Source organism: Puntigrus tetrazona, chromosome 6, assembly GCF_018831695.1.
Source record: "Puntigrus tetrazona isolate hp1 chromosome 6, ASM1883169v1, whole genome shotgun sequence".
Lineage (NCBI taxonomy): Eukaryota > Metazoa > Chordata > Actinopteri > Cypriniformes > Cyprinidae > Puntigrus > Puntigrus tetrazona.
Genome location: NC_056704.1, coordinates 25,873,350 through 25,899,975, shown reverse-complemented (window position 1 = coordinate 25,899,975; position 26,626 = coordinate 25,873,350). Strand labels below are relative to the sequence as shown.

General features: G+C 37.5%; 5 protein-coding genes and 3 pseudogenes across 5 annotated transcripts; all 8 read right to left on the bottom strand.

The window, feature by feature from the left end:
* Window positions 1–1,242: 1,242 nt before the first annotated feature.
* or90b1 (odorant receptor, family 90, subfamily B, member 1) lies at window positions 1,243–2,213 on the bottom strand. The gene has a single exon (XM_043242861.1). It carries the CDS (start codon window positions 2,176–2,178, stop codon window positions 1,243–1,245), a length of 936 nt encoding a protein of 311 aa, XP_043098796.1. The 5' UTR covers window positions 2,179–2,213.
* Window positions 2,214–6,737: 4,524 nt separating this feature from the next.
* On the bottom strand, window positions 6,738–7,559 carry LOC122347550 (odorant receptor 131-2-like). Its single transcript, XM_043242911.1, has one exon. It carries the CDS (start codon window positions 7,557–7,559, stop codon window positions 6,738–6,740), a length of 822 nt encoding a protein of 273 aa, XP_043098846.1.
* A 1,313-nt stretch (window positions 7,560–8,872) lies between these two features.
* Window positions 8,873–9,814, bottom strand: LOC122347311 (odorant receptor 131-2-like). The gene has a single exon (XM_043242491.1). It carries the CDS (start codon window positions 9,806–9,808, stop codon window positions 8,873–8,875), a length of 936 nt encoding a protein of 311 aa, XP_043098426.1. The 5' UTR covers window positions 9,809–9,814.
* Window positions 9,815–13,660: 3,846 nt separating this feature from the next.
* LOC122347310 (odorant receptor 131-2-like) lies at window positions 13,661–14,596 on the bottom strand. The gene has a single exon (XM_043242490.1). The coding sequence runs from the start codon at window positions 14,594–14,596 to the stop codon at window positions 13,661–13,663; it is 936 nt and encodes a 311-aa protein (XP_043098425.1).
* Window positions 14,597–15,905: 1,309 nt separating this feature from the next.
* LOC122347309 lies at window positions 15,906–16,843 on the bottom strand (annotated as a pseudogene).
* Window positions 16,844–18,285: 1,442 nt separating this feature from the next.
* Window positions 18,286–19,323, bottom strand: LOC122347566 (odorant receptor 131-2-like). Its single transcript, XM_043242938.1, has one exon. The coding sequence runs from the start codon at window positions 19,321–19,323 to the stop codon at window positions 18,286–18,288; it is 1,038 nt and encodes a 345-aa protein (XP_043098873.1).
* A 2,431-nt stretch (window positions 19,324–21,754) lies between these two features.
* On the bottom strand, window positions 21,755–23,746 carry LOC122347308 (annotated as a pseudogene).
* A 1,001-nt stretch (window positions 23,747–24,747) lies between these two features.
* LOC122347307 lies at window positions 24,748–26,282 on the bottom strand (annotated as a pseudogene).
* Between the last annotated feature and the right edge of the window lie 344 nt (window positions 26,283–26,626).

The following is a 26,626-nucleotide window of genomic DNA, read 5'->3' as shown; positions in this document are numbered from 1 at the left end:
TGCAATTTATTTAATAGCAATGCCAAAATCACAGGTTTCCTGAGAAAACTCACATCCTTTAACAACACATTACAAGAGGCAATACTGATCGAAATGAGCACATTACAATACCAAAATATGCTAGAAGAATATTCATAATGCTATTTTAGCGAATCAGTAACACAAAATAATGCAATGGACACAACAGTCAGTTTTGTTATTATGCACAAAAGTATGGCAGGTCCGGCGGCCTGGGTTTGATTCCCACCTGTATCATAGCACTTATATATATGTATTTACATCTATAATTAATTTTTGTAATTACATTTATATTTAAACTTTTGACCCATTACTTACTTCTTAAAGGGTTAGTTCACCCAAAAAATAAAAATTCTGTCAATAATTACGCCCATGTTGTTCCAGAGTCAGCATGATGACATTGAACACATGCCTTGTGTTTAACCTCAACACCCTGGCTCTTGATCGGTGCTGGCGCCCTCACATGCTTCATCATGTACTGTTGTGAATGAAAAGAGTGGAGAGTAGAGCAGAGAAGAGATGGAAATGTGGTATAAAATTGTTATTTTTGCTTTCTTTGTGCTAAAAATATTCCTGTGGCTTTGTAAATGTATAGCTGACAGAGTGAACATATGAACACAATAAGTACATTGTACTTATATTTTTATGCATGTACTTGCACCTTAAGGCCACCTAATATATTGTGTGTCCAAAAAACATTAAGCAAAAATTAGGACTGTATGTAAGTAAACCAAATTGATTAGATCACCTACTGAGAAAGGTAAATGCTACACATGAAATTCAAAGCTATCTGGCCATAAACCATACTGTTTGTGGTGTTTAATCCAAAAGGTAGAGTGACCTTGGCTATGTTTTTAAAAAGAGGGTTGCCTACCCTTTATTTGGCACTAGTACTTAGTTTTATTGATAATATTTGCTCTACTCATTTTAATAATGATTTTACACTGTAAACAGCTTTAGCCTGAAACATTTTGGTAAAACAAATTTAAAGAAAAGTTTGAGATTGTGGCAGTATACAGTTAAATATGGTCCTGTCTGTTCAAAACACACTGTTTCTTGCAGGTTTGAATTTAAACACTTACAATTTCTTATTTTCCAGATGATCCATTTTAATACACAAAGTCATTAAGTTATATTATATATAAATCATGGAAAACATTTAATGATTGTTTATGTTACATATCCAGGTTTTTATGAAACAATTAATGGTGTTGACCTTTTTTCTCATTGTTTGGTTGATTCAACTTTTACAATGAATAATCTACATGAAAAAAGCCCCTTCATGTGTTTGCAAAAAAGTTTATCACGGACACCATAAATCAGGGGAGTAAGCAGTCGTGGTAATATATTTGTTAAAAGATAATTTAAAAATGTTAGTTTTGCTCGATCGACTGGTAAAAGTGGGATAAACGTCTTGTCTATGACAGCAGTAATGTAGGACAACATACAGAGCAGAAGCTGTGCTCCATGTAACAGGATGGTGCTTTGGGCCTTTTTTGCTGAGGATTTATCAGAGGAGGCCCTTCTAGCTGCAATCAGGACTCGACAATATGTGAATACAAGAATTGTCCACACAACAGATGAGTAAAGGCCATTCATAAATCTGGTTTGTATTTCATTAAATTGTGAGGAATACAGAACCGATGCACTACAAGAAGCAGTTGTTGTAAAAACAGATAAAGGACGAACAACTGAAAGGAGAATGAAATCAGTCAGTCCAGGTATGACTCCTACACTCCAAATCAGAGCGATGAGGATGTAGGTCCTGCGCACTGTACAGATCTGATGGTGATGCAGTGGTTTGCAGATGGCAATGTAACGCTCAACGGCCATCCCGGCAAAAGTCAGAGGAGTGTTCTTATGAGTAGTTGAAGTTATTATTAGAAGTGGAACACAGAATGAGAGAGGTACATTTTTCCACGCATAAGCCATCACAGCAAGATTTACACTGAAAAAAACCATAAGCATATCATTGATAACCAAGTGAATATATAATATGTATCGTGGATCATTGTAGAAAACTGAATTCCTGAAAAATGTCAACACAAACATTCCATTGATGGAGATAATTATGATTCCAAGAAGAACAATTGTAAAATTCTTTGCAAATATTTCTGCATATTCTTCTTGTACAGTATATAAAAACATTGTAGAGTTCATTTTCCTTGTGCACTGGTGTAAAATTCACTGATTCACTGAAATTAACTGTTAATCCTTTTCTTGGAAAAAAAGTGTTATTTCAGTCAGTCATGTTTTTGTTTTCTTCCTTCCAGTGATCTTGATGACTGTAACAAGTACATTATACTTGAATATGTTATCTTTATCATGAAGATTTTTTAATTATTACATATACACAATAAAAATAGGAAACATTAAACAAGTTCATAGTTATAAGCTACAATGAATATACTTTAAATAAAAAATGTAAGTAATTGTTACAAAAGTGGACTCACCTGTTCAGATTGCTTAATAAATCATTTTGACTCCAGATGAAAACAGACCAGTTTATATACTCATTTGAGACTAGAGGGAGGGAGGGAGGAAGGAATGGAGAGAAAGTTTAATTACACTATATTATATTGCTTTCCTGGTGTAAATACATACATGCAAACACACGCACATAGAAAATATATTTGAAATTTAATTTAAGCAAAACTAAGAGTATTGCTTTCATTTATTTATGAATTAGGTAAAGGTTGAAAAACATGCCTATGTGAGCATTTCTGCAAACTTTTATTACATTGCTTCTTGCACATTTTGCCACACTTTCAGTGTTAGTGAAAAGCACCTGTAGAACATGTATCTGGTATAAAGTTTTACATTCCAGGCCATTTGAAAAGACATGGTCATAAAGTGGCCAAGGGTCAAATAAAATGGCAGATAGAACACAAACAAGACAAATAATACAAAACAAACAATATTCAGAGGGCCTGAAAAAATAGGTAATCCGATAGCATTAGCAATTAGTCCAGGCAGGGTGCAAACAGGTCCAAATGACGAGACAAAAGGGTATCCAAAAAACACAAACAAGAACCAGAACACAGAAAAACAGACAAACACAAGACTAATTTAGACTTGAAATTATGGACTATGTAATGCAGCTATCACTAGACGTGCGATAAACATTAAACAATACTCTGCAGCAAGGAAGAGGAAGTCCATGGCTTATGTAAACTGGATACAGTTGTGTGTGCAATCAGAGTGAAATGGATTGTGGGAACTGAAGTCCAGTGTAAGTGTAAAAGTCTGTGTAGTGTCAAAGTCAATCTCTGGTGACAATAGGACAGAAAGCCACAGACCAGGTCACAGGAGGGCCAGGTCCATGTTGAAGTGGAGAGACTGGGGATTGAAATAGAGCTGGTGAAGCTGGAAGCCAAGATGGAGCAGAGAACCAGGGTGGAGCCGCAAAGCAAAAGCCAGGCAGAGCAGGAAACCACAGTGTAGCAGAGAATCAGTATGGAGCAGAGAACCAGGGCTGAAGAGAGAATCAGGGTGGAGCCAGAGAGCAGGAACCCAGGGTAAAGCCGGGAACCAGAGCAGAACAGAAAACCATTATGGAGAAGCAGATGACCAACATGGCAAAATAGAAGGAGCATAGATACCTTGTGGAGACAGGGACTGAAACAGGGAACAAAAAAGTTCGTGAAAATTTTCCCCTGGTAACAACGGAGCGGGCACACTGTAGAGGAAGACATTTCCAGATGAACTATACTGAAGTTAAACTGGCAGGTAGCTCAAAACCAAGGGCATTGACAGAAGCTGAACCATACAGTTCAGTTACAGAAACTTAACAGGGAGATAATTTATACTCAGCATTGTTTATTAACATTGGACAAACAGATGGATCGAAACATGATGTCAACAAAAACAGATAGTTCCTAGGGAGATAATTCAAAGTCAGATTTAACAGATACATTTGTAAAGTTATCAGTTGTTTCCTACAGCCTGGGTTGAAGTCCCATTTATTTACATATAAGTACTGCATTATTTTGAATTATTGTTAGTTTACAGTTCAGCTTCCTGTTTTTGTCCTACTGTCCTACAATGATTTTTGATTTGCCCTCAAGATTCTTGCACACTGAGTAAAAAATGTTTGCTTGTGTTTTTTCCATTTTGACATAATGTGCAAAAACTTCAATGGAATTTTAAGACTCAGTATGCAATGACCTTCAGGTTCTGGCAGATCATGTTAGCCAAGCTTGCATTAGCTGACTCTCAGCTGATCCTTACTAAAATGTACTAAAACTATTGAACTTTAACAATATCTGCAATACAGTCATTGGTCCTGTTCTGTTTTCATCTTTGACAACAGTATTCCTGACAGAACTGTCTACTTTTATTGTTTTGTCCCTACTGGTTCTCTATGTATTGTGACGAGCGTCCCAAGGAATAATCATCGTTGCCCTGGTAACTCACAAGGAGCACCTGGCCACACCCATTCCAGGCTGATTGTTCCCAGCTGCAACTCATCAAGGAATGGCTAAAAAAGCCACACGAGGCATGGCAGTAGTAAGCAATGCCTCCACTACTGTTGACACTAACACTTCACTCTCAGAGATCAGCTGGTGACCGATCAGCCTCACCTTCGCAGCACGGACCCACTGTGCCAGAGAAGAGAGACACTATTGGGGCATTATTGGACACCTTTCACTGGTTTATTCACTTTTTTGTCAATAAAACCACCCTCCGGGGGGTTTTGTTTGAGCTCTCCTGATCGTGTGATTCTTCACCCTGTCACACTGGTGGAGAATGCAGGCAAAAGAAGAATCTCTTTCACCACAACCTTTTTTGTGTGTGTGTCTTCTGTTTTTCCGGTCCTGAAAGTTGGGCGCGTAGCTCCTACCCCAACAGAAATGGAAGAAGTGCATCCACCAGCAGCAAATTGTGGAGCATCTGGCCACTTGACAGGGTGAAACCGAGCAGGAGCTCACAGCCCTTCGGACAAGCGTGGTGCTGCATGCTTCACTCCCGCATCCCTGTATACAAGCCACCAAACTGCTGCCTAAGATGAAGATGAGGCAGCAGAGAAGTACCTGTAACTCCAGAGGAGATTCGCCCCCACTTCGGTCTGTCATTCATCTTGGCCTCTGAGTTTTTCCATGAACAACTGGACCTTGTGCTTTCTGGAAACCCCTGGCTAGCGGGCTGCATCGTGCACCACGACCCATCAGCAGGAGCCCCAGAAGCAGAAGTTAAGGTAAATAGGAACTTGTTCCGCACTCTCCTCAACTAAGGCAGCACGGTGGTTCGGCCGAACGTCCTTGCCCCGTGGGGAGAAAGCAAGCTGTCCTTCCTAATTACCTGTGTGCATGGGGACAACCAACAAGTACCTGTCCGGAGCGTAAATATCGCAGCTGCAGCTGGCAGCTGGCAGCTGGCACCTGGCAGCTGGCACCTGGCCTGTAGATGTGGGGATCGTAAATGACCTGCCGGTGACGTGTTGGTCAGAAGAGACAGGCTGGGATTTAACTGTTTGCTAGCCATAGCCAAGCAGCCCGGCAGCCCCAGAGGACCCCCGTTATGTCCCGGCTAATAGCTGACCTCTGCTGGCTGCTGAGGGTGAAGCAGTTGAGGACTACAGTGTACCAACCACCAACCACCAGGGTGTCTTGGTGGTACCTTGCACTCCAAGACTTTCATTTTGTTGTGCCTTACTGAGCTGGAGTGGCGAACGCCAGCGCCAACAGCCTCTTTTGGATCTGGGCAGCTTTCGCAGGTCTTCTGTCAGGGGTCACTCCCCACCCACCCCATTTCCCTTCTATTTTCTCACGTCTTCACAGGACTAGGCGTCATTTTTGGAATGATCTTTTCTGCACAGGGTTTTTTTATGTTCGTCAGATGTTGCAGATGTTGCATTTCAGTTGAAATGATGTCTGTATTACACATCAATTTAACATTGATATCAGATGTAAGATTTATGCTAAAGTTTGTTCACCTGACGTCTCAACCAATATTTAACCAAATATCACCAGTGTCTTATGACACTGTGTGCCTTCTGGGCTGTGTTTTTGTAATATGTTAGATATTACCAGAGCTGACACATACACTTTATGTGTACAAACATTTGTCCTTAATCATTATGAATGTAATTTAATGGACAACAAAGAGGAGTTGTTGCTGACAGACAATGTGTCAGAAAAAACATACATATGAAGCTGTTAATGAGCTGTCAATGTACTTCATTACAAATCTCACTTGTTCAAAGTCTTCATTGATCAAATCTGACTTTTTAATTATAATTATTGTGTATGAAAAATAAATAAATGTGTTTTTAATGTTACTGGTGGTCATTTCAACTGAAAACCTAAACTATTTGTAGGAATTTTTGCAGTATCTGTGTAGTAGTGTAGTAGTGGCTACATAGGCTTAATGGGAATGCATGTCTCTACCCGCAATTTTGCAAAACATGGATACGAATCCATAAGAAACTGGCATTGCTAGCGGCACACTCGAGTTCAGCTACAGGTTTTATGCCACAGGCACAAATTCCACATTTGTAATTCATTAATTAAGAGATTTTTCAGAAATGTGTTATGACTGCACAAAAAAAGTAAGCACTAATCAAGAACTTTTTTTAATATGTCTGTTTTCTGCAGGGTTGATAGAAATACAGAGAGCAACATTATTAGAAGTACTTTTTGCTTCTTTACTTTTGTGATTCAACCTTTGCAATAGGCAATTTACATGAATAAAATCCCTTCATGTGATTATAAAAATGTTTATCTCCGAACACCATAAATCAAGGGGGAGAGCAATCTTGGCACAATGTTTGTTAGAAGGTAATTGAAAAAACTGATTCTCTTCTGCTGATCAGTCACAAGTGGAAGAAACAGTTTGTCTAACACAGGAGTAATGTAGGACAACATAGAAAGCAGGAGCTGTGCTCCATGTAACAGGATGGTGCTTTGGGCCTTTTTTGCTGATGATTTATCAGAGGAGGCCCTTCTGGCTGCAAACAGAACTTGACAATATGTGAATACAAGAATTACCCACACAACAGATGTATAAAGCCCAGGTGTAAATTTGCTGAGTTCTTCGTGGTACGGTGTATTATAAAGAGTTGCTGCACTACAGATAGCAACTGGTTTAAAGACAGATAAAGGACGAACAATTACTATGACAATCAAGTCGTTCAATCCAGGTATGACTCCTATTCCCCAGATCAGAGAGATGAGGATGTAGGTCCTGCGCACTGTACAGATCTGATGGTGATGCAGTGGTTTGCAGATGGCAATGTAACGCTCAACGGCCATCCCGGCCAAAGTCAGAGGAGTGTTCTTATGAGCAGCTGAGGATATTATTAGCAGGGTGACACAGAATGAGAACGGTACATTTTGCCAGGCAAAGCTGATCACAAACAGAGTTACAGATACACAAACCATAAGCATGTCATTGATAACCAAGTGAATATATAGTATGTATCTTGGATTATCGTAGAAAACTGAACTCCTAAAGAATATGTATACAAACACTCCATTGATGGAGATAATTATGACTGCGAGAAAAACTATGGTAAAAGTTTTTTGCAAACGCATCTGCATATCTTTCTTGTAGATTATAGAGTTGCACAGAAGAGTTCATTGTGCTTGTGCAGTGATGTGAAATTCTTTTCTTTGAAAGAATGACTTTTGATTGGTGTCTGTTGTTGCTTTACTTTCAAGGATCTTGAGCTTGGCTGACCAGCTTGATTAGGCTGAAATACAAATCTTCTTTATGCTTAAGATTTTTCCATTTATTTTATCTGGTGTAGAAATTAAAATGAGATATATTTAGCATGTTAATTAGCATGTGATATGAGGAATATGAAAACAAAATAATAGATGTGGAAAGATTGAACTTACCTTTTCAGTTTTGTTAGTAAATGTTTTGATTCAAGGCATAACTGAGCAGTTTATATGTTCATCTAGCATGTAAATGAGTGGAAGAAAAAAAAGAGCATGAGAGAAAGAAAGGGAGGGAGGGATGAAGGGAGGGAGGGCAGGAAGGAGGAAGGGAAAGAGAGGCCCCTTAGAAATGCATTGAACTAAATTACATTAGTTTTATTTTAAAATATTTATAAAGGTGTTATGTCAACAGTTGTGTAAAAATATCTAATGGTCTTTTAAGTTTTTTTGCCTTGCATCTAACAAACAAAATTTGCTCATTTGTGACAGGACAGTTTTTAGCATGTCTTTTTATTTATATGAATTCACTTAGCCTACACTTTTATGAAGGGCAAAATACAGTGCATTCAAGATTTACATTTGTTGTCATCTGTGTTGACATTTGTAGCACCACACCAGTTGTGCTTCAGGAATTATGCCATAGACTCACATTTGCATATTTGTGTATGTGTTGCAAATCATTAATTCTCAAAGCAGTTTAACTGAATTAAAGGAATAGTCCACCCAAAAATGAGCAAAGGAATATATTTTTAAAAAGTTTGTAATCAGGCTGTTTTGGGTCACCATTGATTTTCCATAACAGGACAAAAATACAATGGAAGTCAATAATGATCCAAAACAGCCTGAATACAAATTAGAATTTGAACAGCCTGAATTTTTTGCATTCAACAAAACAAAGAAATTCATACAAGTTTGAACTACTCGAGGGTGAGTAAATTATGACAATTTTAATTTTGGGGTAAACTATTCCTTTAAGAATGTGCACTTTTTTATGTTGTGTTATATTATGATGCCATCCATTTTTATTTATTTAATAATTTATGATCACACTAAATATAGGTAAGCATTACCAAAGAAGCCTAATAATAAAGCACTTACATTGTTTTCAGGAGAGGGTGAATTAAAGAAAACCATTTACAGCAAAATGAAAATCCTAGCTGCACAGTTTCTCTCAGCTGTTTTTTTTTTGCTCACAGTTTGGTTGATTCAACCTTTACTATATGTAATTTACATGCAAAAAGTCTTTTCATGTGATTACAAAAAAGTTTATCTCGAACACCATAAATCAGAGGGGTAAGCAGTCGTGGTAGTAAGTTTGTTATAAAGTAATTAGGAATGGTCACTTTTTTTCGATCATCTAGTAAAAGTTGAGCAGAAATCTTGTCTATGACAGCAGTAATGTAGGACAACATACAGAGCAGAAGCTGTGCTCCGTGTAACAGGATGGTGCTTTGGGCCTTTTTTGCTGAGGATTTATCAGCGTTGGCCCTTCTAGCTGCAACCAGAACTTGACAATATGTGAACACAAGAATTAGCCACACAACTGAGGAGTAAAGGCCATTCATAACTTTACTCAGTTCTTCATGGTACGGTGTGTTATACACATTTGTTGAACTACAGAGAGTGCCTGTAGTAAAGACAGATAAAGGACGAACAATTACTATGACAATCAAATCAGCCAATCCAGGTAAAACACTGACACTCCAGATCAGAGAGATGAGGATGTAGGTCCTGCGCACTGTACAGATCTGATGGTGATGCAGTGGTTTGCAGATGGCAATGTAACGCTCAATGGCCATCCCTGCCAAAGTCAGAGGAGTGTTGTTATAAGTAGTTGCAGTTATTATTAGCAGGATGACACAGAACGGGAAAGGAACCTTTGGCCACGCATAAGCCATCACAGAAAGTGTGACACTGAAAAAAACCATGAGCATATCATTGATAACCAAGTGAATATACAATATATATCTTGGATCATTGTAGAAAATTGAACTCCTAAAAAATGTAAACACAAACACTCCATTGATGGAGTTGATCATGATTCCAAAAAGAACAAAGATGAAATTTCTGACGAAAGCCTCCATATATCTGTCTTGGGCACTGTATTGAAGTATCGTAGAGTTCATTTTCCTTTTGCAGTTGTAAAATATCAACAACAGTCCAAAATCCACAAAGCTTGTAGTTTTTTTCATACGTGTCACCTGATAAGAAAAAACAGAGGATCCAAAATTTTAGAGCATATCTTACATGAGTTATTATGACTATTAAATCACCATATAAAAAAAATCACATTATCACAGTATAAAATCACCTTATTAAGTGATTTCCTTAGTCAGTTTGGCTCTAGAATTAAAGTGACCAGTTTATATATACATTTAAAATAAGAAGGAGGGGGAGAAGGGGGCGTGAGCTACTGAGCAAAAAAGAGAATCCTAGCTTTTTTTTTCTTTTTTTTTGCTTGCTCTTTTGATCTCAAGCGAGTATTAACTGCAGTTACTCACAAATCAGCTAACCAGTCGACCTGTTGCAAAAAACAATAATTTTCTGTTACTGTTGGTTCATCCAACAAAGCCATAGCACTTTCAAACCACACATCATGTCCTATGCAGTGAACAATACATTTTGGACAAAAGAGGACACTGACAACATGCTTACAGGCAAGACAGAGCGGGCTAGTTTTTGTGTGAAACAAATTTTCAGATGTAATCTCTGGATATTTTGTAAGATTTTTATGTCCAACAAACAAACCAGACCACAGCAGATTAACATTGATGGACTTAATATTGGTTTATATCAGCATTTGGTGTCAATGGTGTCTTTCCATGGTTGAAACAAGATACCTTCTTGCTTTCATCAATGTTTATTTTGCGCTAAAACTAGCAAAGAGGAAGAGATTATCAGTTTATGCGCCGTTTGAACTGAAGGGCTAGAGCAATCTGTCACAACACATTCAAGATCCACAAAACATTATTTATTATTTGAATTTCTTACAAAATTATACATTTTAAAAACTGACACAGTTTCATACCATAAGTTACAACATTTTTGCATTGTTTAGCAATGACAATTCACAATTCGTTGGTTTCTTGAAACCAAGGGTCACCAGGAGGCGATGTGACTGTAGTGATTATAAAGGGAGTGGTTTGTATGGCATGGACAAAACACTCAAGAGTAGTCCTAGGGCAAGCATAGGTCTTCGATCGGCGAATATTATTTAGATGGGTAATCTGAAAACATGAGCAATAATCCAAGCAGGGTGCAAACACAGAGATGGTAAGACAAGGGTTTATCCAAAATCCAGACAAAGATCAGATCATGGGAGAAAAATTAGAGCAAAATCTAGAACTAGACGTATAAACTGGCAAGGGGCGATGGAGCGGAGGCAGAACAGGGAGAGTGATGGAGTGCCGGGTCAGATCCTGGGACAGAGGCATAACCAGGATTGAACAGGAGTCCACCAGGGCAGAGTGGGCAGAGCAGGAATCCCAACAGGGTTGAGCAGATGGAGGAGGAGCCCACCAGGGCAGAACACACAGCTGGAGCCAACCAGGGTGGTGCAGGAGGAGCAGGAGCCCACAAGAGCTGAGCAGACAAAACAGGGACCCTCCAAGGTGGAGCAGATGGTGCAGGGACCCACCAGAGCTGAGCAGATGGAGGCAGAGCCCATCAGGGATAATAATACTGAGACACAGCCCTTCAGGGCAGAGAAGACAGAGCAGAAGCCCTCCAGGACAGGGCAGGAGTGGTGGGACACCACGACAGAGCAAAAGACCTCCACAGCGGAGCAGTAAACCACCATGACAGAGTAGAAGACCTCCCAGGCAGAGCAAAAGACTACCAGGGCAGAGAAGGTGGAACAGGAGCTCATCAGGGTGGAGACTGAGACCTAGGTCGAAGGATGGACAACATAGACAGAGGAGAGATAAACAACTCAGATAGAGCATTCATGGCCTTAAGGGTCAAGACAGGGAACCCAAAAAGTTCATCAATAGATTCCATGGTGACAACAGAACAGGGAAACAAGTCATAAAAAGGCTCGCTGATAAAAAAAAAAACTCAACAGGCTCACAATTCATGCTCAGGCTTGTTACTAGAGGTTGGACAGACAGATAATTCAGAGTCATGTTTGACTGCAGAATTTAAATTTAAATGAGAGTTCAGGGCATTGACAGAGACTGAAGTAGACATTTCAATGACGGAAACAGACACTTCACAATCAGACTTGTTCAATGACATAAGGCAGACAGCTAATTCAGAATCCACAGCACTACTGGCAAACTCAGACTCTTAGATTAAACCTAGACAAACAAACACCTTATTGCACTTACTAATAGAAACAGTGGTTGACACCGGATGCACAGGCAGTTCAGGATTAGATTGATTGACTGGGAAAGACAGTTCATTAATGGTCTCTTTGCTAATGACAGGGTTACCGTGGCATACAGAAAGTTTTGTTGTATGTCTTTCATGGCAAAGACGGGTGGGAATAAGGGTTCCTATTGCAGCAGGAACACAGTCAGGTAGTTCACAGACAGAATTCTTGAATGTAATAGATTCTAAGGCTGGATCGGGCAAAACTAAAGTTCATAATTGATCTCCATGGCCAGGGCAACACAAGACAAGAGTTCACAAATGTCTTCCTTAGCCATGACAGGACAGGACAGGAGTTCACAGACGACCTCCATAGCCGTGACAGTGCAGGATGAAGGCTGATGAATGGACACCACTGACACATCTATAGGCTCTCCAGCAGTTGCCTTCTCCTCCGGATGTTCAACAGTACTATCCTTGGGGGGGACAGAGTTCTAAAGTGGTCTCTTTGATCACAGCATGACACTCTGAGATTGCTTTGCTGGGCAACACCACCATACCAAGAGCACCGCCGCTTCGAGAGGTTCTGCTGTATGCCCTCATTTCCGGAGAAACTGCCTTTCTGCTCTGCCAGTTCCTCCATGTACACTTGTTTCACCTTCATCAGTTGGTCATTGTTTTGATCCAGCACTTCCTCACTGGCTTCTCTGACCTCTCTGATTCTTGTTTCTTTCAGTGGTTACCTCTTAGTTTATCAATTTTTTCACATGCTGTTCATTTATTCATCAGTTCCCTCATTTAATCTGTGTATATATTACCCCTGTGCCTTTCAGTTCTTTGTCTGGTCTAATCACTGTTCTTGTTACTCTTGACTATTTACTCTTCCATTGTTCACATTTGTAAGTTGGATAAAAGCATCTCCTAAATGATTAAATGCAAATGTAAGTGAAAACAACAAGATGAATATGGCAACAAAACTACAAAATTCTACGGTAGACTACAGTAATCTGAGGTCATTTTCAGTATAATCTATATTTTCAACTGATTTTTCCTAGTTAGGGATTGCTCCGATCCAATATTTTTATCGGGTATTGACGTCAATATTGAATACATTTCTAGATCAGATATTGTGACAGTTGGCCCAATCAACAGTTAGCTCAAGCTAACAGCATGGAGCAGGCCACAGAGTGAACAGCTAAAGAAACGCCACGAACAACAAAATTATTGTTAAAAATTTCTAAAGCAAAACGTTTATTTTAAAAGACGTGCATGAAAGACTTGGAGTCAAAATAATGCCACACATATATATTCATATATATGCAAAAATATTCTTTAACACTTTATTTTCAACTAATTTGCCAAAAACGTATGATTACAAAGTACAAAATGGAAATAACGAAAGCACTTCTAAAAAATATTTTCTACATAAACAGTAATAATAATGCTTCTAAATACAACTTTTAGCTCACTGCTTGATTGTTTAAATTTTTGCATTAAGTAATCTATGTAAGAAGTCCTACGTTTAACAACTGCATTGAGTGGTACACATAATCCATAGTGCAATATACTTGCTTTAAGAATTTGCACATTTCAATATTTTTATTACTTCAATTTCAGCAGGGAGTAAATAAATAAAACTAAACTAAGCAAGCTTAAAACCTTTTTGCTCACAGTTTGGTTGACTCAACCTTTACAATAAGCAATTTACATGCAAAAAGTTTTTTCATGTGGTTGTAAAAAACCTGATCTCGAACACCATAAATCAGAGGGGTAAGCAGTCGAGGTAATAAGTTTGTTATAAAGTAATTAGGAATAGTCATTTTTTTCCGATCATCTATTAAAAGTTGAACAGAAATCTTGTCTATGACAGCAGTAATGTAGGACAACATAGAAAGCAGAAGCTGTGCTCCATGTAACAGGATGGTGCTTTGGGCCTTTTTTGCTGAGGATTTATCAGAGGAGGCCCTTCTGGCTGCAACCAGAACTTGACAATATGTGAACACAAGAATTACCCACACAACAGATGTATAAAGCCCAATTGTAAATTTACTCAGTTCTTCATGGTACGGTGTGTTATACACATTTGATGAACTACAGAGAGTGCCTGTAGTAAAGACAGATAAAGGACGAACAATTACTATGACAATCAAATCAGCCAATCCAGGTAAAACACTGACACTCCAGATCAGAGAGATGAGGATGTAGGTCCTGCGCACTGTACAGATCTGATGGTGATGCAGTGGTTTGCAGATGGCAATGTAACGCTCAATGGCCATCCCTGCCAAAGTCAGAGGAGTGTTCTTATGAGCAGTTGCAGTTATTATTAGCAGGATGACACAGAACGGGAAAGGAACCTTTGGCCACGCATAAGCCATCACAGAAAGTGTGACGCTAAAAAAAACCATAAGCATATCATTAATAACTAAGTGAATATATAATATATATCTTGGATTATTGTAGAAAATTGAACTCCTAAAGAATGTGAACACAAACACTCCATTGATGGAGTTGATCATGATCCCAAAAAGAACAAAGACGAAATTTCTGACAAAAACCTCCATATATCTGTCCTGGGCACTGTATTGAAATATCGTCGAATTCATTGTCCTGTTGTAGTTGTAAAATATGAGCGACAGTCAAAAGTCTACCAAGCACGAAATTTTATATCCCAAAGATGTTTTTCCATACGTGTCACCTAAAATGGAAATACAGTGGATACAATTTTTATAGAGCATACAATATAGACCAGTTGTTGTTAATTAAAATCCAAATGAATAAAATTCATCTCATTAATTTGCTTAGTTTGGCACCAGAAGTAAACTGTGCAGATTTTATACTCTTTTGAACAAAGAAAGAGGGAGGGAGAAAGGGCGTGAGTGAGTGAGTGAGTGAGTGAGTAAGTGAGCGAGAAACTAGCATACCCAACTTTTGTTTGACCACTACAAGCTACTAAATCTAATAAATATGGTGACATGAAAGACTGAATTAGAATTTGACCTGAATGATATATATTATCCCAAGTACTCAAACCTCAGGCTGCTGTCTTTCAAATTCTGATTGTATCTTTTGATCTTTGAAGTGTTAACTGCAGCTTTTATCCCAATTATCCCATATTGAACGTGTATAGTAAAGACAAACTTACTCGTAATGTATGCTCTGTAGAGGTGTTTTGAATGTTTTTTGTAAAATAATGTCAAATCACAACAACAATTTTGCATCTCTGAGCATCTCCTGAATTAATCATCCATTTAAATCATTTGGTTCAATTGCAATGACTCACTTATTTACAGTTCCACCTACCAGCAGTTTAATTTAACATTCAGGGTATCTTTTATTATTTAAATAATTCCATATAGCAGTATTCTAAAGACAATAAACACATCTTTTTAAAAAATGGCTTTATGAAGATAAAAAATCATATAAAATCTATTAAAGCTTATTAGAAAAGATTCATTTATATCACTGTGAACTGACGGCTACACAGAAAATGAAGAATATCAAAAATGCTTCACCTGCCACCTTATTAGCGAGAGTTGAAAATTGCCCTGTCTGGTTTGCCTCACAATAGCCTCCAGCTATTATTAAAAATAAATAAAATTATATATATATTTATATATTTGAATTATTTAAATATATATATAAGAATTACCAAATAATTCTAAGAACATTCTATAGCACAAATATAACAGCTGACAGCATAGATTCAATATAGAATAAAGAAAACAATTAACAGCTGGATTTAAAGCCTGTTTTTCTGTATGATTTATCTAACCTTCACAATAAGCATTACCAAAGAAGCCTAATAATAAAGCACTTACATTGTTTTCACAAGAGAATGAATTAAAGAAAACTATTTACAGCAAAATGAAAAGCCTAGCTGCAGTTTCTCTCAGCTTTTTTTTTTTTTTTTGCTCACAGTTTGGTTGATTCAACCTTTACTATATGTAATTTACATGCAAAAAGTCTTTTCATGTGATTACAAAAAAGTTTATCTCGAACACCATAAATCAGTGGGGTGAGTAATCGTGGTAATAAGCTTGTTATAAAGTAATTAGGAATGGTCACTTTTTTTCGAACATCTATTTCAAATTGGGCAAAGGTCTTGTCTATGACAGCAGTAATGTAGGACAACATAGAAAGCAGAAGTTGTGCTCCGTGTAACAGGATGGTGCTTTGGGCCTTTTTTGCTGAGGATTTATCAGAGGAGGCCCTTCTAGCTGCAACCAGAACTTGACAATATGTGAATACAAGAATTAGCCACACAATACAGGAGTAAGGCCATTCATAACTTTGTTCAGTTCTTCATGGTACGGTGTGTTATACACATTTATTGAGGTACAGAGAGTGCCTATAATAAAAATAGATAAAGGACGAACAATTACTATAAGAATGAAATCAGTCAGTCCAGGGATAACTCCTACAGCCCAGATCAGAGAGATGAGGATGTAGGTCCTGCGCACTGTACAGATCTGATGGTGATGCAGTGGTTTGCAGATGGCAATGTAACGCTCAATGGCCATCCCGGCCAAAGTCAGAGGAGTGTTCTTATTAGCGGTAGCAGCTACTATTAGCAGGGTGACACAGAACGGGAAAGGCATCTTTGGCCACGCATAAGCCATCACAGAAAGAGTGACAGTGAAAAAAACCATGAGCATGTCATTGATAACCAAGTGAATATACAATATATATCTTGGATCATTGTAGAAAATTGAACTCCTAAAGAATGTAAACACAAACATTCCATTAATGGAGTTAATTATGATCCCAAAGAAAACAAAGATGAAATTTCTGACGAAAGCCTCCATATATCTGTCCTGGGTGCTGTTTTGAAGTACTGTAGAATTCATTGTCTTTTTTCAGTTGGTACAATTCAGTGAAATCCTTTTTTTCCCTTTTCTTTTGTTGTGGCTTGTTTTCTATAAGATATCAATAGCAGTCCAAAGTCCATCAAGCACAAAGCTGATATCTCAAAGATCTGTTCAAATGTGATACCCTGATAGGGAATTTTGCATAGAGTATGCAATACAGATCAGTTATTATGAATTAAACTACAAACTGATTCAGATCACTTCATCAGTTTGACTCCAGTAGTAAACCGACCAGTTTATATACACAAAGAGGGAGGGAGAAAGACTGAGTGAGTGAGCGAGAGAGAAAGAGATTTTGGTACACCAAAAACAAGAGGAATATGGCAACAATACTGCAATATTTTTTTAAAAGTTAAGTCATCTGAGGGCATTTTTAATACAATCTTTCTATTAATTTTTGAGTTTTTATAATGCAGTGCTTGTTCATTAAACTGGAATACTGTGTGTAAGCTGAAACAAAGAGTTTCAACAGTGCAAGATTTTTCCCATCATATGAAACAATGTACACTATATTAAAGACTGCAAAACTCAAAAGTCCTAGAGTTAGTAAGGAACATTTAAGATTATTATCAATTGTTTTTAAACTTTGTCAGGTTAATATTTTGACTATTACACTACTTCTAACATTGAACTTTCTGCATTATAATTCATCCTGCTGTATTGTAATGCATCCTGCTGTGTAGTGATTTGCTTTGTCTGTGGAATGATTTGCTTTTGTTATGTAATAATTTGAGGTATTAGCTGCTTTGAACAATAGCCATTGTAAGATACAAATAAACTTGAATTGAATTGAATTGAATTACAAAAGGCTTATTAGGCAGTTTATGTGAAAATGGGGATACTAATTGGTGTTGCATGAAATGGGTTTGAAGAGGTATTCCTGTAAGAAGGTAGGTTTGAGAACAATGTCAATGTGACAAATTCAAAAGGCAGAAAACATACAAATTGTTGCATAAAAATGCAAAAAGCTCTACACCTATAGAGGTTTAGGGTCATAAACCACATAAGTTTTACCAACATGCTGTGTGTGTGTGTGTGTCATAAACCACAAATGTGTGTGTGTGTGTGTGTGTGTGTGTGTGTGTGTGTTTATAAAATGGACACAATCTTGGCAAAACCCATTATCACAAATTGTGTATTAAATCAGCCTAATAATGTACTGCTAATAGACATGTATACAGTGTGGATACAAAACACAGTATCCATTAAAGCATAAATATTTTTTACACATTTTTATTTTGGTATTAAATATTACAAAGGACATAGAAAAACATTAACCTGAAACATAAAACTGAGTCACAAATGAAAACTCTGCAGAGCACATATAATAAACTACTTTTTTTTAATTACGAGTAAAGGGAAGCATTTATAAAAAATATAATCAGTAATTACTAATAATGCTTATCTAATGATACCTTTTTAGCTCACTGCTTGATTGATCCAACTTTTATATTCAACAATCTGCACGAAAGATGTCCTTTCAAATATTTAAAAAAATGTTTATCTCGAACACCATAAATAAGAGGGCTAAGTAATCGTGGTAACAAGTTTGTAAGAAGATAATTGAAAAAGGTGATTTTTGATCGCAACTGAGGTAAAAGTTGGCTATAAATTTTGTCTATAACAGGAGTGATATTGGACAACATAGACAGCAGGAGCTGTGCTCCATGTAACAGGATGGTGCTTTGGGCCTTTTTTGCTGAGGATTTATCAGAGGAGGCCCTTCTGGCAGCAATCAGCACCTGACTATATGTAAACACAAGAATTACCCACACAACAGATGTATAAATCCCGTGTGTAATTTTGCTCTGTTCCTCATGATAAGGTGTGCTATACACAGTGGTTGTACTACAGAGAACATTTGTCGTGAAGACAGATAAAGGGTGAACAACTGAAAGGACAATGAGGTCAGCCAGTGCAGGTAAAACTCCAACACCCCAGATCAGAGAGATGAGGATGTAGGTCCTGCGCACTGTACAGATCTGATGGTGATGCAGTGGTTTGCAGATGGCAATGTAACGCTCAACGGCCATCCCGGCTAAAGTCAGAGGAGTGTTCTTATGAGTAGTTGAGGATATTATTAGAAGTGAAACACAGAACGGGAGAGGAACCTTCGGCCACGCATAAGCCATCACACTTAGACTCACACTGAAAAAAACTAAGAGCATATCATTGACAACCATGTGAATATATAATATATATCTTGGGTCAGTGTAGAAAAAAGAACTCTTAAAGAATGTGAAAACAAACATTCCGTTTATACAGTTCACTATGATCCCAAGGAGAACGGTGGTAAAATTTTTTGCAAAAGTTTCTGCGTATCTATCTGCTATGGTGTACTCCAAGATTGTGGAATTCATTGCACTTTTGCACCGGTATAAAGTCCTGTGACTCCTTTTTCTTTGCTTTTCTGTCGTTTTTGTTTTCCCTCCAACCGATTTGCACAACTTTCCGAAGCCCATCAAGCAGAACGATTAATATTTCCCGTCTGTGTTTCCATCTGAGCCGAGAATAAAACAAATGCACAGCACGTAAGAGGGTGAAATTATTAGCAACACATTAATCGCAAAGTACAGCATTACACAACCCTTTGAGTGCTCACCTTCTCAGCTCGTGCGGTTGATTGATTTGCCTGCAGACTTAAAATGGACAGGTTTATATACTTCAGATGAGACAGCGAGGGAAAAAAAAGAGTGGGGAGGGAGATAGAGAGAGGGGGAAAGAGAGAGAGTATGCTTGCATGAAAATTTATGACAGAATTTTCATTTTGGGGTCCCTATCGTAAAATGGTTGATCACAAAACAGATGCAATTGGTGACCACTTGAAGTTCAGTATTTTATAAACCGTGAGGAAAATATAATAGAAGGCCTCTGGAGTAGCAGTTAATAATTCAATCTCAAACTATTCTGAAGTTACACTGTACTTCAGTTTCATTCTTTTCATTTAATTTTCAAATCTCAACAAGGAACTTAAGATCAAATATAAAGAAAAATAAAATAAAACTGGCTCATGGCAAGAGACACTAAAATCGCACAAACACTAGGAGCTTTACGCTAAAATTTCAGACATGAATGCATTAATCTTTGCATTAATCTTTCAAGCACTGTACTATGTCTAGGCATACTAATAGTAGATGCAGATAATTTAGCTTGCATTAGAGGTTAGTAACCTAACTTAAAGGGTTAGTTCATCCACAATATTATAGAAAAAAATCTCATTCTGATCTCATTAGACTTTTGTTTATTTTTGGGAAACAAATTAAAATCCAATCAATTATAAAAAAACATGTTTAGTTAAAACTGACAACTATACCTGTGTCACATGTTTGGACTGTTTGTTGTTGTTTGTTGTTGTTTTTTCATGTCCCATGTGCTCTGTCTTCAGTTAATTGTCTTATGTTGTTCAGGTGTGTTGAGTTAATTAAGTCATTTCCTTTGTACTATATAAGTTCCTGTTTGTCCTATGTTAAATCTTCTGGTCGTATCTATGTGTATGTGTGGTTTCAGTCTGTCTACCTGCCTGTCAGTCCGTATTGTTAATTACTCTTTTGTGGAAAATGAAAAGACTGTTAAGAGTTATATTCCCGTTGAGTGCTCTTTCCCGTAACCACACCGTGACAACCTTGATGGACCTTGAAATGACATTTGCATACGCTGTCAACGAAGGGGCGGAAAGCTCAGAGATTTAATTAAAAATGCTCTTTATCAGTGTTCCAAAGATAAATGAAAATATTATGAATTTGGTACGGTATGTAACCGATGTCAAAATTGTAATTTTAAGTCATATTGTGTTCTCCAAATGGTATAGCCAAACAAAAGCCTCTGAATGCACTTTCAAGAAGGTTTGCATGAGGTTTATTATGGTCTTGGGTGATGTCGATTTTGAGAGCATTGTGCTGGATTTATTTGTTAAAGATAGATCTATGCTGTAATTTTTATGACGCTTTCTGCAATAACAGATAGTCTATTCATGCAAGGAAGAATCTTTCTAGTCAGTTAAGGAAAAGTAAAATTAACATAAAATGACCTAGTAATTTTTTACCAGCAAATTTTCAGGGTTTTTTCAGGGTTTTTTTTTTTTTTTACAGTGTATGTGGCGGTGGTTAATGACATTTCACCACAATATTTCTCTTTCAGGATGAAGATAAATTTTGTTGACTCAGAAGAAAGAAGACAAAAAAAGAAGTCTTTCTTCTCGACATAGAAGAAATCCAGCTCTTACAGCTGAGAATGGTGTTTCTTCTCTTATAGAGATCTATTTCGCCTAAGAGAGCACATTTCTAGTATGTGTACAAAACGCTTGCATCACACCAGGCATATCTAGGTACTTCTGGTGCTTAGGATCACATTTTTAAAAATACATATGTAGCAGCCTGCCTTGTGCTCTACTTTCTTTCCCCTCAGGAACCTGTGAGGATAAACTGTGGAGATAGCACTGACGGCTCCAGTGAGAAGGCATATGGTGTGTGTGTGTGTGTGTGTGTGTCTGTGTGTGTTTGTGGACTCGAATGGGTTAAATGCAGAGCACAAATTCTGAGTATGGGTTACCATTCTTGGTCACAGTTCACTTTTCACTTTCATAACCGAGCATTAGTTTTAATCTTTTCAATTAAAAAAATCATCCATTATCTGTTCCACAGTTTATTAAAATTAAATGAATGTTATGTATAAAGAGGCTTTTAAATGCTCGCTAATGAGCTGCCTCGCACAGATCTCACAACTGACTGATCATGCATTTGAACTAACAGAAATAGACCTGTATGACATTGCAGATTACAAGACTCAGTGCCACATAGATATTGGCTGTTATTTAATATCTATCACAAGTTAAAAAAAGCACTCATTTATTATCACTAAATATCATGTAAAAACAAAACCCCTTCTTTTCATTGTTTACTTCGCTGAAATTGTCTGCGTCCTCATTTGTTTGCAAAAAAAATACACTCTGATATGCTTGGCAAATTGCTTATCTCTCAAGCCGTAGATTAGTGGGCTCAGTAACCTCGGTGAAACATTTGACAATAAAAACAGAATGAACAGAATAGCTGATCGGCTCTGAGGAAAGAGATCTATAAGTGTAGTAGTGATGAATGGAGTGATGTAGGACATCATGCACAGTAAGAGCTGACCTCCGTGCAGCAGGATCCTGTTCCGCGCCTTTCTCGCAGACATTCCATCAGCACTGGCAGCCTTTGCTGCAGAAAGAACTTTAAAGTAGGTGACGATCAGTGTGAACTAAATCTCAATGACAAATACATGGTGCATTGCACACAGTGTGTCTTTCATTTTAGCGTTGTGTGTTGTAAATATACAATCCGTGGCATACAAAGACAACTGAGAAAAATCTCTCTGGTTCAGTTGATAATGTGATGAATATATCACTGAAAGCTGGCACTGCTGACAGAGTCCATATGAGCCAGATGAGAATGTAGGTCCTGCGAACTGTACATATCTGGTGATGTAACGGTTTGCAAATGGCAATGCAACGCTCTATGGCCATGCAGGCCAGATTTAGTGGAGAGTTCATGGTGACTATAATGGCAAATAATATCAAAACTGAACAAATAGGGACATTAACGTTACGACAAACATAGACTACCACTTGTAAGAACACAGACATGGACAACATAATCATGTCGTTGATTACCAAATGGTTGTATAAAATGTATCTAGGGTCACTGCTGAAAATGGTGTTTTTGAAGAAGACGATCACAAATGTCCCGTTGATATAGTTTTTATGATTATCTGGTGATCATAAGAAGGAAGTTTTGATGAATGCTATATGGAACTGATCTGGAACGGTGCTGTTCATTATGATTCTGCAACCTGCAAAAGTTGAAGAATTCTAGTGGTTAAATTACTTAAAAACCTACGTGAATACACTAAGGCTGACACTGAAATGACATTTTAAGTGATCTGAAGAAAAAAATCAACATATGTATTTAATTAAAAAACACTTACCTTCTTACTTTCTGCAGATGACTAATTTGTCTTAAGACGTAAAAGCAGACAGGTTTAAATAGCACAGACACAATGGAGAAAAGAAAGGGGAGGACACATTTGTTAATAGGCTGGGAATGCTGAGATGGACAAATACAATGGATGCTATTGTGCTATTGTCCTTTTATAGCTTAAATTTCTGCTGTGTCCTTAAATTTCTGATGCAATGCAACTGTAGTGTTGCATCATACTACCTGCATCTGGCATAGAAGTTACGCATGAACAAACAAATGACTATTGGTTTGGTGTTTAGGATTAGTACACAGCCATCAGCTGCAGCATCCAATCAGATGCACTATGCGCTATATATAAAAATTCCACTCATTCTCTATTATAGGAGAGGAACAATTGTACAAACTTGTTAAATCATCTAAACAAGCAACATGTTAGTCCCTATTCCATCTGAACTATATCAAAAGATCTGCTTCCAGAAGTCATAGATCCTATTCTGATCATCATTCATTTTTAATTGTCATTAGGATAAGTCCCCAAAAACTTCAAACTTGCTGTAGTTAAGCCTCTCATTAAGAAACCACATCTTGATCCCAAAGACATAGTTAATTACAGACCAATCTCTAATCTCCCTTTTCTGGAAAAGATACTAGAAAAGTTTGAATCTTGTCTCTCGTTTTGTTCAATAAACCCCGACATGGATTCGAGCACAGCCTCCATGCCCTCATTACAATACGTACAATCTCTTTTTTTTTAATCAAAGCTCATATATGGCAAAATTAAGTTACTCTCTAGGCAAGTGAATAAACAAATATACATCAAATGCACCAGACACAAATTAATGCATTTGTATCTGCCTTACGAATCTTTACCGTGACACTTGAATGCATGTGCGAATCCTATTACATGGTCTCTGACCTCAAAGTAATACATGATAGAATGTACTTTATATCCTTATGATTATGCAGTGGGTGTGCTCTCTCAAGGGCAACTGAGGATTTTTGTTGAATTATTTAACTTCAAGATGATGCAAGCTTGGATGCATTTATGTCATTTTTAAGATACCTTTTAGGTAGTTGAGTTGGACAATGTCCCGAAGTGTTTTTACGTCTAAAACTATTCAAAACTATTTCTTATTTTAATCAATTGTACTGCACATGTAGACTTATGTGAGCTTTTAACATCATACTTTGCTCTCTCAAACACATTTTGAGATTATTTGAACTTAATATAAACCTTAATATAAATATTAAGTCTTAATATAAACCTTTATTTAAAGATATATAATGTCAAAGACATTATATAATGTCAAAAGTGTTTAACCATTTGGTATTGTGAAGGGCTTCATTTCAAACAGGTCTTTAATTTTTAAATGCATAATTATGTATTTGTTACTAATAGCATGGGTATATTTTGTAGCAATTGCCAAAAAATAAATGGGGCCAAAAATATAGATTTTTTCTTTAATGTTTTCTTTAATTTTTTCTTTTTCTCTAAAATCAGTAAGCTATTAAGATATTTGTACAATTTTTCAACCATAAATACATACATAAAAGTGATTTTTCATTAGTGATATGCATTGCAAAGAATTTTGACAATTTTAAAGGCAACTTTCTAAATATTTGCTAAATATTAAATTTTTTTGCACCTGCAGATTCCAGATATTTAAGTAGTTGTATCTCTGTGAAATATTGTCTTATCCTAACAAACCATACATAAATGGAAAGATTATTTATTCAGCTTTAGAAAAATGTACCCTTATGACTGGTTTTGTGGTGCGTGCTCACATCTGTTCTTTTGAATCATATTTTCCGTATTAAATGTCCAGATTACATTTTTGATATCCGAAATATTTACTCCAGAAATCCGTGTCACAAATCATTCACACGGCATCAAAATGAACCAAACATCATCCAGGCTTTGCAGAGAAAGCTTTACTTTAGTAAGCGAGACAGCATCTGGAGCCAGTATTTCAAAAACTTCTCATCCCTGAATCCGTAAATCATAGGGCTGAGAAACCGTGGGATAATGTAGACCAGAAGAAAATTCACATAACGGATCTCCAGGCCGTACATTGGAAACAGTTGTATGAGCGGAGCCTGCATGGACGGCACGACAAACGCCAGCATGCACAGCAGCAGCAGCCGAACCTCGTGAAGGCACTGCGCTGGCCTTCTTGGCCGGCACTCAGGTCGTGAGGCCGCCCCGCACATCAGCATGATCTACACGAGCAAAGCAAAAGTCAAGAAGATTTAAAGAGAAATACACGCTTTATCAAACACTTGTGCTCTTGTACAAATCGAACGGCCCTGGGAATAGGAGGGAGTGATCGCAGAAAATGGACGTGTGGAAGAACAGCGGCGGTTCTTTGGCCACGGTGATGAAAAGATCGGTGAGTGGTGGGGTGAAGCTCAGGAGGAGTATGACCCCGATGATCCACATGGTGCGCGGGACCGTACAGATGTGGCTGTAGTGAAGAGGGAAACAGATGGAGATGTATCGCTCCAGGGCCATCCCGGCTAGGATGAGCGGGGTGGAGCGTGTGGTCGTCACGGCGGTCATGATCAGAGGACAGCAGGCAGATGCCAGGATCTTTGAGAAGGCATAACTCACCTAGAAAGGAAAGATAAGAACACAAACAACATGCATATTAGAAATCACATTATACCCACTTTATGTTTAAAAAACATTTGTTTTCAAATTGTCTTAAAAGACTTTTGTCTTGACTTTTTTTCGAGTTTTAAAATGAATTTATACAAAATAATGACATTTAAGAAATTGGTGCATATTTCATTAAATAATGGCTCATTTGCATATTTAATCCTAACATTTTAGAAAACTTGTAATACAAAAAAAAATTTTTTTTTACCCCACCTGCAGTGTCTCTTATTTGACTTTTGTGGGGAAAAGACTGATTAATAAGATTAATAATTTAGTTACTATTATTTCTTAAGCATCATGTGACACCTAAGACTGGAGTATTATAAAGAAAATCCAGCTTTGCACCACAGAAATAAATGCAGTTTAAGATATAATCAAACAGAAAATGTATGTTTAAATTGTGATATTTCAAAATATGACTTAATTTCACTTCACATATTTGTAAAGCATGCCACCAAATGTTTGATGTTTTGTATCCAGTGCAGCTGCGGTTCTAAGTCATTTTTGTCGCTTTATTTCATCTCAGTACTAACCACATACAAGGCGGTGACCAGCGTCAGTTGTACGGCATCATTAATGACCATGCAGATAAACATGATATAACGCGGATCTTCATAGAAGAAACCGTGCTTGCGGAAAGTGGACACCATACTGCAGTTAAGGATACTGAGCGCCAGCCACACAAGCATGGCCACGATGTTTTTAGTGAGAGCAGCGCTGAAGCTGTCCCGCGGTATGGCATTCAGAAGGAGTAAAGAGGAGTTAGTGTACTCTGAGACAGCGCTGGAGTTCATGTTCTCAACCTGAGATGATAAAGCACAAATTATAGACACAGCATATACTACATAATGTACATAATAAGTTTCACTTAAAAGCAACTATAGCCATATAAAACCTCTACATGCATTACTAGGTGCACGACAGGCATATGGTTATATATAACACCTGAAACGGATGCGCAGTTGTCTCAGTGTAATTGCGTTTGCCAATTTTATTTATTTAAAAATATCAGACTAGAGCTTAAAGAGATGTGCCGCTTACCTAAAATGCCTCCTGCCCTGTCTAACAGTCCAGGCATGCGGTGAATCTTATATACTTTATGGATGTGATATAGATCAGGGGAGCTGATTGGAGGATGCACAGAAAACTCTT